Source organism: Gorilla gorilla, chromosome 16 (assembly GCF_029281585.2).
Source record: "Gorilla gorilla gorilla isolate KB3781 chromosome 16, NHGRI_mGorGor1-v2.1_pri, whole genome shotgun sequence".
Taxonomy (NCBI): Eukaryota; Metazoa; Chordata; class Mammalia; order Primates; family Hominidae; genus Gorilla; species Gorilla gorilla.
Window position 1 is genome coordinate 56787872 of NC_073240.2, and position 12836 is coordinate 56800707.

The window sequence follows — 12836 nt, forward strand, 5'->3', positions numbered from 1 at the left end:
GTTCCCGCTGGCCTCTAGCTGTGGACATCTTTATCAAGTAGAATTACATTTGGCTGTTACCTAAACTAATAAGATTTAAAGATTCATGTTATATGGCTGTCATGTAAAAGTCTAGACAGTGGGCAGGGCAGGGTTAATATGGCTAGTTTGCTCTGCCAAAGGGTCAGAAATTCAGGCACTTCACAGCTCACTGCTCTGATGTTTGTAAGTGTGACCCTTATCCTCATAGTCTGGAGAGTGGCTCAAGCTTCAATCATTACCTCTATGTTCCAGGTTACAAGGCAGAGGAAGGAGTAAAGAAGAGAGTTCAGGTATCATGGTCATCTTTTAAAATGCCCTTCTCACCCCACAAGGGGTGGGAGGTAGTGAGAATGATGGCCAGGTGCAAGGCAGTGGGACCCAGGTGTGTTCAAGGAAGGGTTTGCTTGGTGGACTGGTGATGGCAGAAATGGGAAATTAGTTACTTGTAGAGACAAGTGATCCAATAAGTGAATATATGAATGATAATGAGAACCACATTCGTCACTGTTGAAGAAGTTACAAGAATGGAAAGAGAAAACTTGAATGAGTCTTGTGTTGTTATAATGAAATTGGTGGTGTTGATATGAACTCAAAAGTTTTTAACATATATATATATAGTATGTAAATAAATGTAGATGTAAACCTCTGCTGCATACACACACACACACACACACACAAATATTTTCTACATTTGTACTCTAAGAGGGCCTGGGAACAATGACACCCCAAAAGCAATGAGCATATCTTGCATCCATATTTTAACTTTTTACTAAAAGAAACCAGGGCTCCTTGGAAAAATGGCTGATTCCAGGACTAGGACAAGGCAAATAGAAGTTGAGCCTGAAACATCTTGTTATCTCAGAAAATAATGAAAGTAATGATGGAGACAGAATAAAAGGACACAGGAACCAACCTGGAAAAAGCTCCCACTAGCCAAAGATGGCCTAACTTGAGCACTAAAATAAATTATGATAGCAACAGATTATAATCCAATGAATAATTCTGGTACCATGAGTTCATTACAGATATAAATTATAATAAATGAGTACATTCAAAGTTCAATGACAAATGAGATTTTTACAGGGTTCAACGTATATTTCCACAAAGTACTTAGTTACATAGATTAAAAGGCTGAAATATACCACCTTAATCAAATGATCAAAGTGAACATTTGACAAATCAAAATCTTGCAACCCATTGCTTTTCCTCCATAACTTGGATCTAATCATGAGAAAACAAATCCAATTTAAGGAACGTACTACAAAATATCTGCCCTGTAATCTTCAAAAGTGTCAAGGACATAGAAGTCAAGAAAGTTGGAGGAACTGTTCCAGACTGACAGATTAAAGACCCTGTATTATGGTTCCCTAGAGAAACAGAACCAATAGGATGCAGATATATAAAGAGATTTGTTATGGCCGGGCACGGTGGCTTACGCCTATGATCCCAGGGTTGGAGTGCAGTGGTGCTATCTTGGCTCACTGTAACCTCTGCCTCCTGGGTTCAGGTGATTCTCTTGCCTCAGTCTCCTGAGTAGCTGGGATTACTGGTATGCACCACCATGCCTGGCTAATTTTTCTATTTTTAGTAGAGATAGCGTTTCACCATGTTGGCTAGGCTGGTTTTGAACACCTGGCCTCAAGTAATCTGCCTGCCTTGGCCTCCTAAAGTTCTGGGATTACAGGCATGTGCCATCATACCCAGTGTCAACATATTTTTTTCTACCAGGAGTTTCAAAGCTCTATTTTAAAACTTATAAGCTGAGCATTGACTCATCTTTCTCTTTTCATTTCTGTAGTAACAGTTCTAGCCTGAGGGCAGTAATCAGAAAACCTCACTGCTGTCTGACTGGAGCCAGAGGAAGGGCAGCAGGATATTCCAGGAATATAAGTAGTTATCAACAATAAAATTTCACAATACCTTGCTATAGCTTCCACACCCTTATCTCTTACCTAAGCTTCAGACCTGTATTTCCCACTAACTGTCTCTGTCTTGGTATCATGAAAAAAGTCTCAAACTAAATAGATCCCAAAATGAACTTATTATAATCCTGTATTCTGTGTCTCTGGAAATAGCATTATTGTCTATCTAGTTGCAAAGGCTAGAGACTTCTGAGTATTCTAAAATTCATACCCCCTGCCCATTCCTACAACTTCTTCCTATCACCAATTTGTTATACAATTGAAATTCTTTCCTCTTCTACCTAAGATGTTTTTTCTCTTCTTATTGGTATCCATGGCTAATGTCAGTACACCCATCATTGTCTGGTAATTGGCCCATACTGGTAGCTTTTTGTCTTTTTTTGTTTTGCTGTATATCTTCTGAGACAAATGTTTGCATGCAGTAATTTTTTTTGAGACACACTCCCAAGCAGTAGTGTGCTGGACTCAACTCATACTGGCATCCAAGGTACATTTGTGTACACCTCTATCCAACTGCAGATTTGGTGATGTCATGTTGGTAGCTTGAAATTATGGTGTATTTATATCACAGAAATAGGCAAATGCTACAAACCAAGATAACTTTTTTTTCCTGGAGAGGCAGTTATTAAACATTTATCGGAACACGACTGAGCCTAGGAAACATGAGTGAGGGACTGAAAAGAGTAAAACAAGGAATGGCATAAGACTCATGCAGTGATTTTGTAAATTTTTTAGTTTCCTTTACATGATTAACCTGATTTGGGCTCGATATCACTAAGGACCCCTCAGGAGTCATATAGAATGTACCTCAGAATTGTTCTACCAAGAAGGGAGTATTTATTCATTAGTTTCCATTCCCTATTGGACAGGGGTTATTTCATAGGATGTTAATATTTGTAGATTTCCTTGTGTATAGAATGGCTGAATTGGCTCCTACAGGTATGTCCAACAGCAGTGGCAGTGAGGCACAGGGGCAGAAAGTGAAATATACATTAAACAACTAAAATGAGTTGCTGTCTGGTTACATCTCTACATCTTTGGTTGCTGCAGCAAGGACTGGAGTAAAGGTTAGTTGAGAGGGTATGAGTCAGAGTGCAAGAGGAATCTAATACATGTGCAGATCTGCCCCACACTTAGTCCATTCTGCCATAGAGTCTTTAAGGTGTGTCCAGTATTTACCTCTCCAAAAGACTTGATAGACAAGGGTTTCTAGGATAAGCTGCAGCATCTACTGTGTAACTGGTCTCAGGGTCATAAATGATATGCATTATCTCTGTCCTATACCACCCGCTCTCAATTTTCCCATTCTTGGACAGTACTTCAGCAAATCTAGGTTATTGCCTGGTGGGGACTCAGATTTTCCTCCCCAAGAGGTATGATTTGTCAGTTGTGTTTAACTTATTGGGTCATGGTTCTAGTAATTGCCCATTTAGAATTGTCATTGGACATGCAAGTACTAAAATATGCAGTGGATCCCCTCAGTTCCAAACATACGCTTTCTTGTCTTTCTTGTGTAACTCAACCATAGCTCCTATACCTCCCTGCCAATACGGTAATTACTGTGTTTGTCTATTGGTCCACTAACATGAGAAGCTCAAAAATGACCAAGTGGTGGTCATAGCTTCCAGTACAGTGGGACCCTTGCTGTGTCTCCTGGAAGAAGCATCCCTTCTACCCCATAGTAGGAACTAGGATTCCTAATGCAGCAGTACCTAAATTGTCTTGCAGCTCTCCCTGAATTAGTCTGGGAGTTCTTTGAATATAAGAACTGTATTTATCTTCCCATTGGACACATAGAAGCCAGTCAACAGTTATATGAATGAAAGATTATATTTGCCAGAAACGGGGAAAAACGTATATGTAACACTGATTTTTTCCCTCATAAAATCTTATTTATGGATTTTATGCTGTTTCTTATTGCATATGACTCAATTCTGCAATAGATAAACCATATCTGTACCATTAATATGCCATAGTTCAAAACCTTTAAGCAAATGCTGTTGTTTATTTTAGCTCCCAAATATAAAATAAACTTACAAAGAACATTCCATTTCAATTATTAGCAATTTTTGAGTGGTAAAATGAAAAAGAGGTTAAAATATCAATATTACAAAAGGGTTGCCTTTCTACAATAACTTGAGCTTTTAGCTAAAATGAGTAGCATTTAGAATTTCTCCGATTATATTTGCCTGAATTATTAAAAAAAGAAAGATAATAATTTGAAATGCAAAATGCTTTATATGGTTCCTAGGAGAAGAAAAGACATTATTTGTGGGTTCTTTTACCCCAGCTATTTTTTTTTTTTTTTTTTTGAGAGTCAGTCTTACTCTGTCACCCAGGCTGGAGTGCAGTGGCGCGATCTCAGCTCACTGCAACCTCTACCTCCAAGATTCAAGTGATTTTCCTGCCTCAACCTCCTGAGTATACACTAGCTATTCTTAATTCTGAATAAGAGAATTGCCTATAAAAGTGATTTTTAGTTAAACATTTAAGATATTTCTTCCATTCTATTTTAACATGTAGAGTAAAAGCATTATAAATAAGGATTCCTATTAAAGGTCTGGTGTTTCTACACTATTATTTAAAATGACTCAAATGTGTGAATGAAAATAAGATTATCTTCTTATAAGATCAAGAAGAGAAGTTGGCAAGCAATTAGAAGTGCTCAATATTATTCTATAGGTAATGTAATGTGTGTGTGTAGTTTTGTCTTCTTTATATGTAATATTTCTGAGGCAAATAAGTAGTTTTAAGTTACATACAGCTTCATATGTCTAAACCATTTGATAACATGGTCTCCAACTTTTTCTACCAAAAATAGATTAACATTCCAGTTTTGTTTTTAAGAGATGATGAGTGATAAAATGGCTTGAGGGCTTTGCAGGAAGCCGTTTATAAATTAAGCTAAAGGTCTTGTCTACCTGTACAAACTTGTTTAGCTTTTGGTTGAAGAAACTGAAGAGCAGATAAATACTTTGTAAGCAACTTTCACTATAAATTTGTAGCATGTGAATTCTTCCTTTTTCTTTTGACTCATTTCTGAGGCCAAAACTAAAGTAACTTCTGCTATGGTTTGAATATGTCTCCCAAAGTTTACGTGTTGGAAATTTAAACCCCAGTGCAACAGTGTTGAGAGGTGGGATCTTTAAGAGGTAATTATCAGCTGGGCGTAGTGACTCATGCCTGTAATCCCAGCACTTTGGGAGGTTGAAGCAGGAGGACTGCTTGAGGCCAGGAGTTTGAGACCAGCTTGGACAATATAGCAAAACCCTGTCTGTAAAAAAAAAAAAAAAAAAAAAAAAATTAATAAAATTAATTAGCCAGGCATGGTGGTGCGTGCCTATAGTCTTAGCTACTTGGGAGGCTGAGGTAGATAACTTGAGCCCAGGAGTTCAAATCTCTGTCCATTTAAAATTACCCAACAGATATTCTGTTATAGCAGCACAAAGTTTGAGGCAGATATTTTTGAGGTTAAAACACTATCTGTCACTGGGCACAGTGCTCACGCAGTGCTCACGCACTGCTCACGCCTGTAATCCCAGCACTTTGGGAAGCCAAGGTGGGTGAATCACTTGAGGTCAGGAGTTCGAGACCACCCTGTCCAACGTGGTGAAACCCCATCTCTACTAAAAATACAAAATTAGCCAGGCATGGTGGCACATGCCTGTAATCCCAGCTACTCGGGAGGGTGAGGGAGGAGAATCGCTTGAACCCAGGAGGTGGAGGTTGCAGTGAGTCAAGATCACGCCATTGCCTTCCAGCCTGGGCAACAGCTGGGACTATAGGCGCATGCCACCACACCCAGCTAATTTTTTGTATTTTTAGTTGAAATGGGGTTTCACCATGTTGGCCAGAATGGTCTTGATCTCTTGACCTTGTGATCCACCTGCCTCAGCCTCCCAAAGTGCTGGGATTACAGGCGTGAGCTACCACGCCCAGCCAACACCCTTATTCTTAAAGGGGTGTACAACCAGGGTTTCTTTGTTATTTTTTTTCTGCCCATTTCTCCCTAAGTAATCCCTAGCTTCCTGTCATCCTTTTCCTTTCTTTTCTCTACCCTCCATTCCCTCACTGAATATACCAGGAACTCCAATATCTTCTTTCCTTAAACTGCAGAACAATTCAACTCTTCAATCCCAAATTTAGCTGTAGGCTCATTTTGCATACCTAAACCTATCAAGGTATTCAGCAGAACAAAAGGGCCTTTCTTATAACAGAATGCACCCTCTTTAGAAGAGAACTGTCCTTATAAGTTAGCAATTTTAAACATTCTTCATTTTTTTAAATTTTTTTATTTTTTTACAATGTTTCCCTTTTTTTAATTTTTTCCCTCTACATTTAACTATTTAAAAAGTTTGTTATTAATAAATGGGCTCCTCTGTGGTTCATATACAATCATAAGTGAACTTTAAATTCCATTTTATACAAACATCTCCAAAAATATTGGGAGTGAAGTATGGTAGGAAATATTGCTCACATTGCTAATTAACATGCGTATATGAAAGGAGGAAAATGTTTTGTTAATGCATATACCTCCAGAGCAGAAAACCCACCCAAAACAAAAGATCTAAAATAAAACATACAGTAGCTGATTACAAAAGAAGGTAATGTCCACAAAATTAAGTTTTTCATGCTATTCTACTTTCTATTACTATGCTTCAGGTAATCAATTTGCATGGCTAGATGTTGGATACTTGAGGTATATAAGAAGGGAAACCTGCATGTTGAGGAAAATCTGTCATCTTAAGGGTTGTTTCTTTTTGTTTGTTTATTCTGGTACTTTAACATTTTTAAAAGATATTTTATTTACATCAAAATTCACTGAACTACAAGGACATTCCCATTATAATAGATGACAAACAACGCCTCTATCACTAGGCACTTTTAAAAGGGAGTTCAGGCTTTACAGAACCCTTCTGATGCAATCCCATGTATGATATGACATCATCCCACCACCCTCGTCCCACTAAAATTACCCTCTGGGGAAATATTACCTTATATAGCCTGATTAATTTACTATGGAAGAAATTAGCATAAAATGACCAAAATAAATGCATCATTTAAGACTAATAAAACAGTTTTAAGATGTCAGGTTTGAAAGAGGAGACAAATTGTATATATTTAAAACTAATTAAATAATTTAAATTTGACCTGTACTTTATATATTAGTGAGACACAAATATGGGCTATTGTCTTTTAAAATTTCATTCACATAATGGAAAATTTCTTGTTTATTAAAAATATCACATTTTGAGACTAGAAACAGTAAAGTGCATGAAAAGTTTAAAATATAAATTTCAGAAAACTCTTATAGCAGCAAAAAAGCAGAATAAAGAAAAACTGAAAAACACAGACACAACATTTTCCTGTTACTGTGCCATAATTAACATCAAGTAGCCAACAAATTTTTCCCCAGAAAACAGTATTCTGTTCACTGCCTCTTGAGTCACAGATTTTCAACTGGCCCCTCCTAGGCAAAAAAAATATTCCAACATACCTAAAGGCATCAACAATTGGGAATAAACCAGTAGCTTCTTAATTCAACCCTGACAGACAACTGAAACAAAGATTAAAAGCATATGATGGCCATTTGGCAGCTAGAGTCAGGAAAATGACCCAACGTTTTCAACTACTGCCCCAAATTTGTTCTGTCTCCCAAATCCTTTGCACTGTCATCTCAAAAAACCAACAGCCACATAATCTATGTTGGAAACACATAAAATATCTGTATGATTTTCTCCATCTGAAACTCTGATCAAGTCCTTTTTATTCAGCAGATTTTTTTCTTCTTTTAACATTTGACTATAATGGCAAAAATGATATAGGTCATATAACATCTGTTTTCCTGGCACAACCAGACAGAAGGTTGAATTGGAATAAGGAAAAATTCATTCTGTGGGCATCCTAAATGTACCGCATTCTATTTTCAAGGTATGTGGCAATACAGATTACTTACTCTTTCTCTATAAATAAACTTGAGAGACAGGCTTAGAATTAATACTTCCAATAAGGTTATATAGAGAGGACAAAAAAACCAAAGTGATTCCTCAAACTGCAAACTAGCATTTGGCCAACAAATTGTCATGTGGTGTTACATGCTTGATTATGAAAGCATACTGTGCAACCATCTTTAACTTTTCAAATTTTCTTACCATGTATAGAGGCTATATCATAGTTTATGTACTGAACAAGTAAATTTAAGTACTCTGTTAATGTGCAAATGACTTGGGAATCCAAAAGTCAGTTATAAAGGAAAAATTCAAGGTTTTCCCTGGAAGGCATATCATCATTCAGTTTAAAATACTGTATTTATAGTTTTTAAAAATTGCCTTTTATAAAATGGTTGGCTCACTGAAACCATTCAAAAGAAAGTATTTGTTTTGGAAAAACAAATACACTGTTGTTGGGCCTCAAATTGGTAATTTATCAATTTTGAATGCTGGCTGTTAATACAATATAAAGAAGGTCCAATTTAAAAACATGTTAAATTAAAATTTTGGAAAGAGAGTAATACTTTGGTTCCAGCCCTACTGCCAAATGATACCAATATGCACAAAAATGTACAAAGTCTTACAGCAAACACATAATGAAAGAAACCTGAAGAAGCAGCTTAAGGATGGCCATACTTCACTCCTACATACTTTGATTTACAACTGTACAGGTCCATAGCAACAGATCCCTGTCTTGGTGGGGCAGTACTCCACTACCTCCGATTAGGCAAGTGAACACCATTGACAAGAGGCAGGAGTGGAGGGTGGATTTCAAGTTGTGTTAACATTAAGAAGTGGTCTGAAGGGATGTGAGGGTGTGGACACCCAGTAATGTTGTTCTCAACCAGCCATTGAGGATCTAAAGGCCCCAGGACACCAAGCACGTTCATATGAGTCTTGGAATAGAAAATGTAGTCAATCACGCCTTTGAAATCAAAGGTGTAATTGGTGTAAGGCATCAAGTTATTTTCATAGGCGTTCTTAAGTTGGAAGCCATGTGTGATTCTCCCTTCTGAGCTTCCATTCTTTCCATTGCAGCTGAAGTTCATAAGACACTCATTGTACCTTAGTTCCTTGAAGTCTTTATGGTTGTCAGCTATTCCTCCATTGCTTAAGTGTTCCACAACACCTGAATCTGGCAATGAGTTAAGATCTGCACATAGCACCAGCGGGATGGAATTAGGATCTGCAGCTGGGCTGCCAGACCTACTAGAGGCTTTCTCCAGAATGGTTTTAACCTCTGAGACAAACATCATGGTCTGGATGAGCTTCACATCAGAATACTCTGGGTCCCAATGCATGTGGGCATTTGCCACTATAAGCAGCTGTTTGTCTGCAGCATGAATAGGCTTCATACCTGCTCCAAATAGTTCTTTGTGGACCTCTAATACCACAGTGACACCAATGTTATCTTTTGTCATCACTCTATTCAGCATAGCTTCGGATCCATCTGAATTAGCCATTGCCACTTGGTTAAATTCCACTGTATGCTTCTGCACCAATGTAAATTTTTCTGTTTTGAAGAATATTGCACAACCATCTACATGCTTTCTCTCCTGCTCAGACATGATTTTGGCACGTGACTTTGGAGAAAAAAATCCATCATATTCATGCTCCTTCAATGCTGGCAGAAAGAGAGTGAAGTATTGCTCTGTTTCCACTTCCTGAAGACTAATGATTTCTGCGTCACAGTTAACAATTTCTTCCATAATTCCCTTTTTCCTGTATTCCCAGTTTAATGCCCAGGATGGGCAATAACCATATAGCTGCCGGGTAGCGTATTTATCACATAACACATTGTAACACATAACCGTGAATGATGCTGATGGCAGAATTTGGTCTAGTTCTTTAAATGTAATCCATGGCCTCGGAGGAAGCTGCTCTGGATGAACTGCGAGATTGTCAAGCACGAAGTTCAGTAGCTTTCGGGTTCCATCTGGGCCCTGGTATAAGTTGAGAATATCCTGTGATAAAGGATTGCCTTTCAAACCTAGAGTTTGTAGCTGGAAGAGCCGACCAAGTTCATAAGGCAAAACCCGTAACAGATTGTTATTTAAAAGCAATTCCCCGAGATTTCTAATTCTGCCCAGTGAGATTTTTTCCCATTGGCTACCTCCTCTGCTGACATGATGGTATAAATTCTGCGAGGATCTGGAGGATCATATTTTTCCTTTGGCATCCCTATTAGTCTGCATTCAGCGCGCCGGGGTCCGGGCGGCGGCGGCGGCGGCGGCGGGGCGGCTGGTGCTGCGGCGGCGGGGGAGGCGGCGGCGGCGGTGGCGGCGGGGCTGAGGGCAGCAAAGACATCAACATTCTTCTTTAAACATTCTAGCGTTCTTGGTTGCACTAAGGATATTAAGGATCATGTTTGATCAGTGTGCCCTAGAGGAGTAATTGGCAAGAGACCCCCAGTCTGGATGCTCTTGCCACTGTGGATATGATTCTTTTAATTCTGATCTTAGACCTGGATTTTATTGCTATTAAGTCTGAAGGCATTCCCTTGTAGTACAGATGCCAGTTATATTAATTTCTTGCTTACAGTCAAACATTCCCTTGTACTCAACTAGGGTTCTATCATGTATAAGGGAAACACATTTTTTTTCTGCCACTTTACATATAAGGTATTTGTCTTTTTTATAAAAGGCAGTACTGGTGGCTCATGCCTGTAATCCCAGCACTTTGGGAGGCTGAGGAGAGCGAATCATGAGGTCAAGAGTTCAAGACCAGCCTGACCAACATGGTGAAACCCTGTCTCTACTAAAAAAACAAAAAATTAGCTGGGTGTAGTGACAGGCGCCTGTAATCCCAGCTACTCAGGAGGCTGAGGCAGGAGAATCACTTGAACCTGGGAGGCGGAGGTTGCAGTGAGCCAAGATCGCGCCACTGCACTCCAGCCTGGGCAACAGAATGAGATTCTGTCTCAAAAAAAAAAAAAAAAAGCAGTGCTGTTTACCTCAAGAATAATGTCAATTTCTTCCTGAAACTCAAGTGGATCTCAGTAAGAAACTAATTATTATTATTTTGGGGGAGATTTTTATTGTAAGGATCAAGAGAATTAAAAAAAATGAACCAGTTCTCAGGAAGGAGAGAAACTGGAAAAGCTCTCGGGGCCTCAGAAGGGGGAACTCACAGACAATCTTAGGGGCCACCCTTGGTATAACTTGGCACTAACTGCCTTGTCTCCATGTGACTCTGCTAGAGATTTTATTTTATAAACATTTTATTTTACTTTATTTATTTGAGACAGGATCTCACTCTGTAGCCCAGGCTGGAGTGCAGTGGCACGATCTTGGCTCACTGCAATCTCTGCCTCCCAGGCTCAGGCAATTCTCCTACCTCAGCCTCCCAAGTAGCTGGGATTACAGGCAGATGCCAACACACCTGTCTAATTTTTGTATTTTTAGTAGAGATGGGGTTTCACCATGTTGCCCAGGCTGGCCTCAAACTCCTCTGAGCTCAGGGGATCCTCTGTCTCAGCCTCCCAAAGTGGTGGGATTACAGGTGTGAGCCACTGCGCCCGCCATTAAAAACATTTCAAATTGAAGTACAACACACAAAAACTGAACAGGTCTTAAGTATACAGCTGAAGGAACTTTTGCCAAGTGAACGCACATACTAACTGGCACCCAGATTAGGACTCAGAACATTGTCCATGCCCCAGAGTCTTCAAGTCATCTACTAGTCATTGCTTCCCACAAGTATTCACTATTCTGACTTCTATCACAAATGCATTTTGCTTATTTTTGAACTTTATTGAAATGAAACCATACAGTATGCTTTAATGTCTGCCTTCCTTTGCTCAACATTATGCCTGTGCATTTGTCATGCCAGACTCCCATTGACCCCAATAGGGATGGCATCCTGTCTGAGAGGCTGAAGAAGAGACATGGAGACAGCAACTGAGACATAGGGTTTATTGGAAGAAATTATATACAGGGATGGTCCAGTGGCAGCGGCTGGACAGGAGAACCACTCCCGTTTGTAAAAAGCATGCAGTTTTTATAGCATTTTTGCTTAGCACCCTCCATCTAGCAACCTCTACCTAGCAGTTTTCATTTAACCCAAAACAAAGGGCCTCAATCCCATGTACAGCCTGCATTCCGAGGGATGGACTAGGGGTTCAGATGTCCTTCATAGATAAGGAGGGAAACTCTGGGTTGACCACTCCCAGGTTCTTTAGCTCAGAACTCTGAACACACATTCCTCTTAGACCATAGGTTCATTCTTAAGGGTATACTTAAATTATTGCTGTCAGGTGCATCTGTCATACAGCAATGTATCCTACTGTTGCATACAACAGTAACTTGTTCTGATTGTTATACAGTATTTCACTCTATGAATACTATACCCTTGATATACATTTGGGTTGTTGCCAATTTGGAGATATTATAAACAAAGCTACAAATGAACGTTCTTGCACATGTCTTTTGGGTCACCCATGTTTTCATTCACCAAGAGTGGAATTGCTGGGGGATAAGGTAAACACATATTCAGATTTAGTAGACTGTTGCCAAATGGCTTTCCAAAGTGGCTATGCCAATGTACATTCCCAACAGCAGATGATTACTTTCAGTTGTTCCAGATCCTTGCTAACATGTGGTATTGTCATTTTAAAATTTTGTATCCTTTCTGATACGTGAGTAGTGCTATCTCATTGTGTGCATTTCCCTGATGACTAATGATAGAGCACCTTCTCCTCATATGTTCATTGAACAATTAAATATCCTCCTTTGTGAAGTGCCTGTTTAAGTATTTTGCCTGTCTTCTTATTGGGTTGTCTGTTTGTACATTATTTAGTCCTTTATTAGAATTCACACCTAAAATTTAAATTTCCAGAAAAGCCTGGGCATGGTGGCTCATGCCTGTAATCCCAGCACTTTGTGAGGCAGAGGTGGGCAGATCA

The 12836-nt window shown here is 39.1% G+C and overlaps 1 protein-coding gene across 1 annotated transcript; it reads right to left on the reverse strand.

Annotated features, from left to right (window-relative positions):
- Positions 1-8084: 8084 nt before the first annotated feature.
- LOC101129393 (CCR4-NOT transcription complex subunit 6-like) lies at positions 8085-10162 on the reverse strand. Its single transcript, XM_055363996.2, is given in 2 exon segments — positions 8085-9998; positions 10001-10162. Coding segments are annotated over 2 exon segments (1464 nt in total). The 5' UTR covers positions 10113-10162; the 3' UTR covers positions 8085-8646.
- Between the last annotated feature and the right edge of the window lie 2674 nt (positions 10163-12836).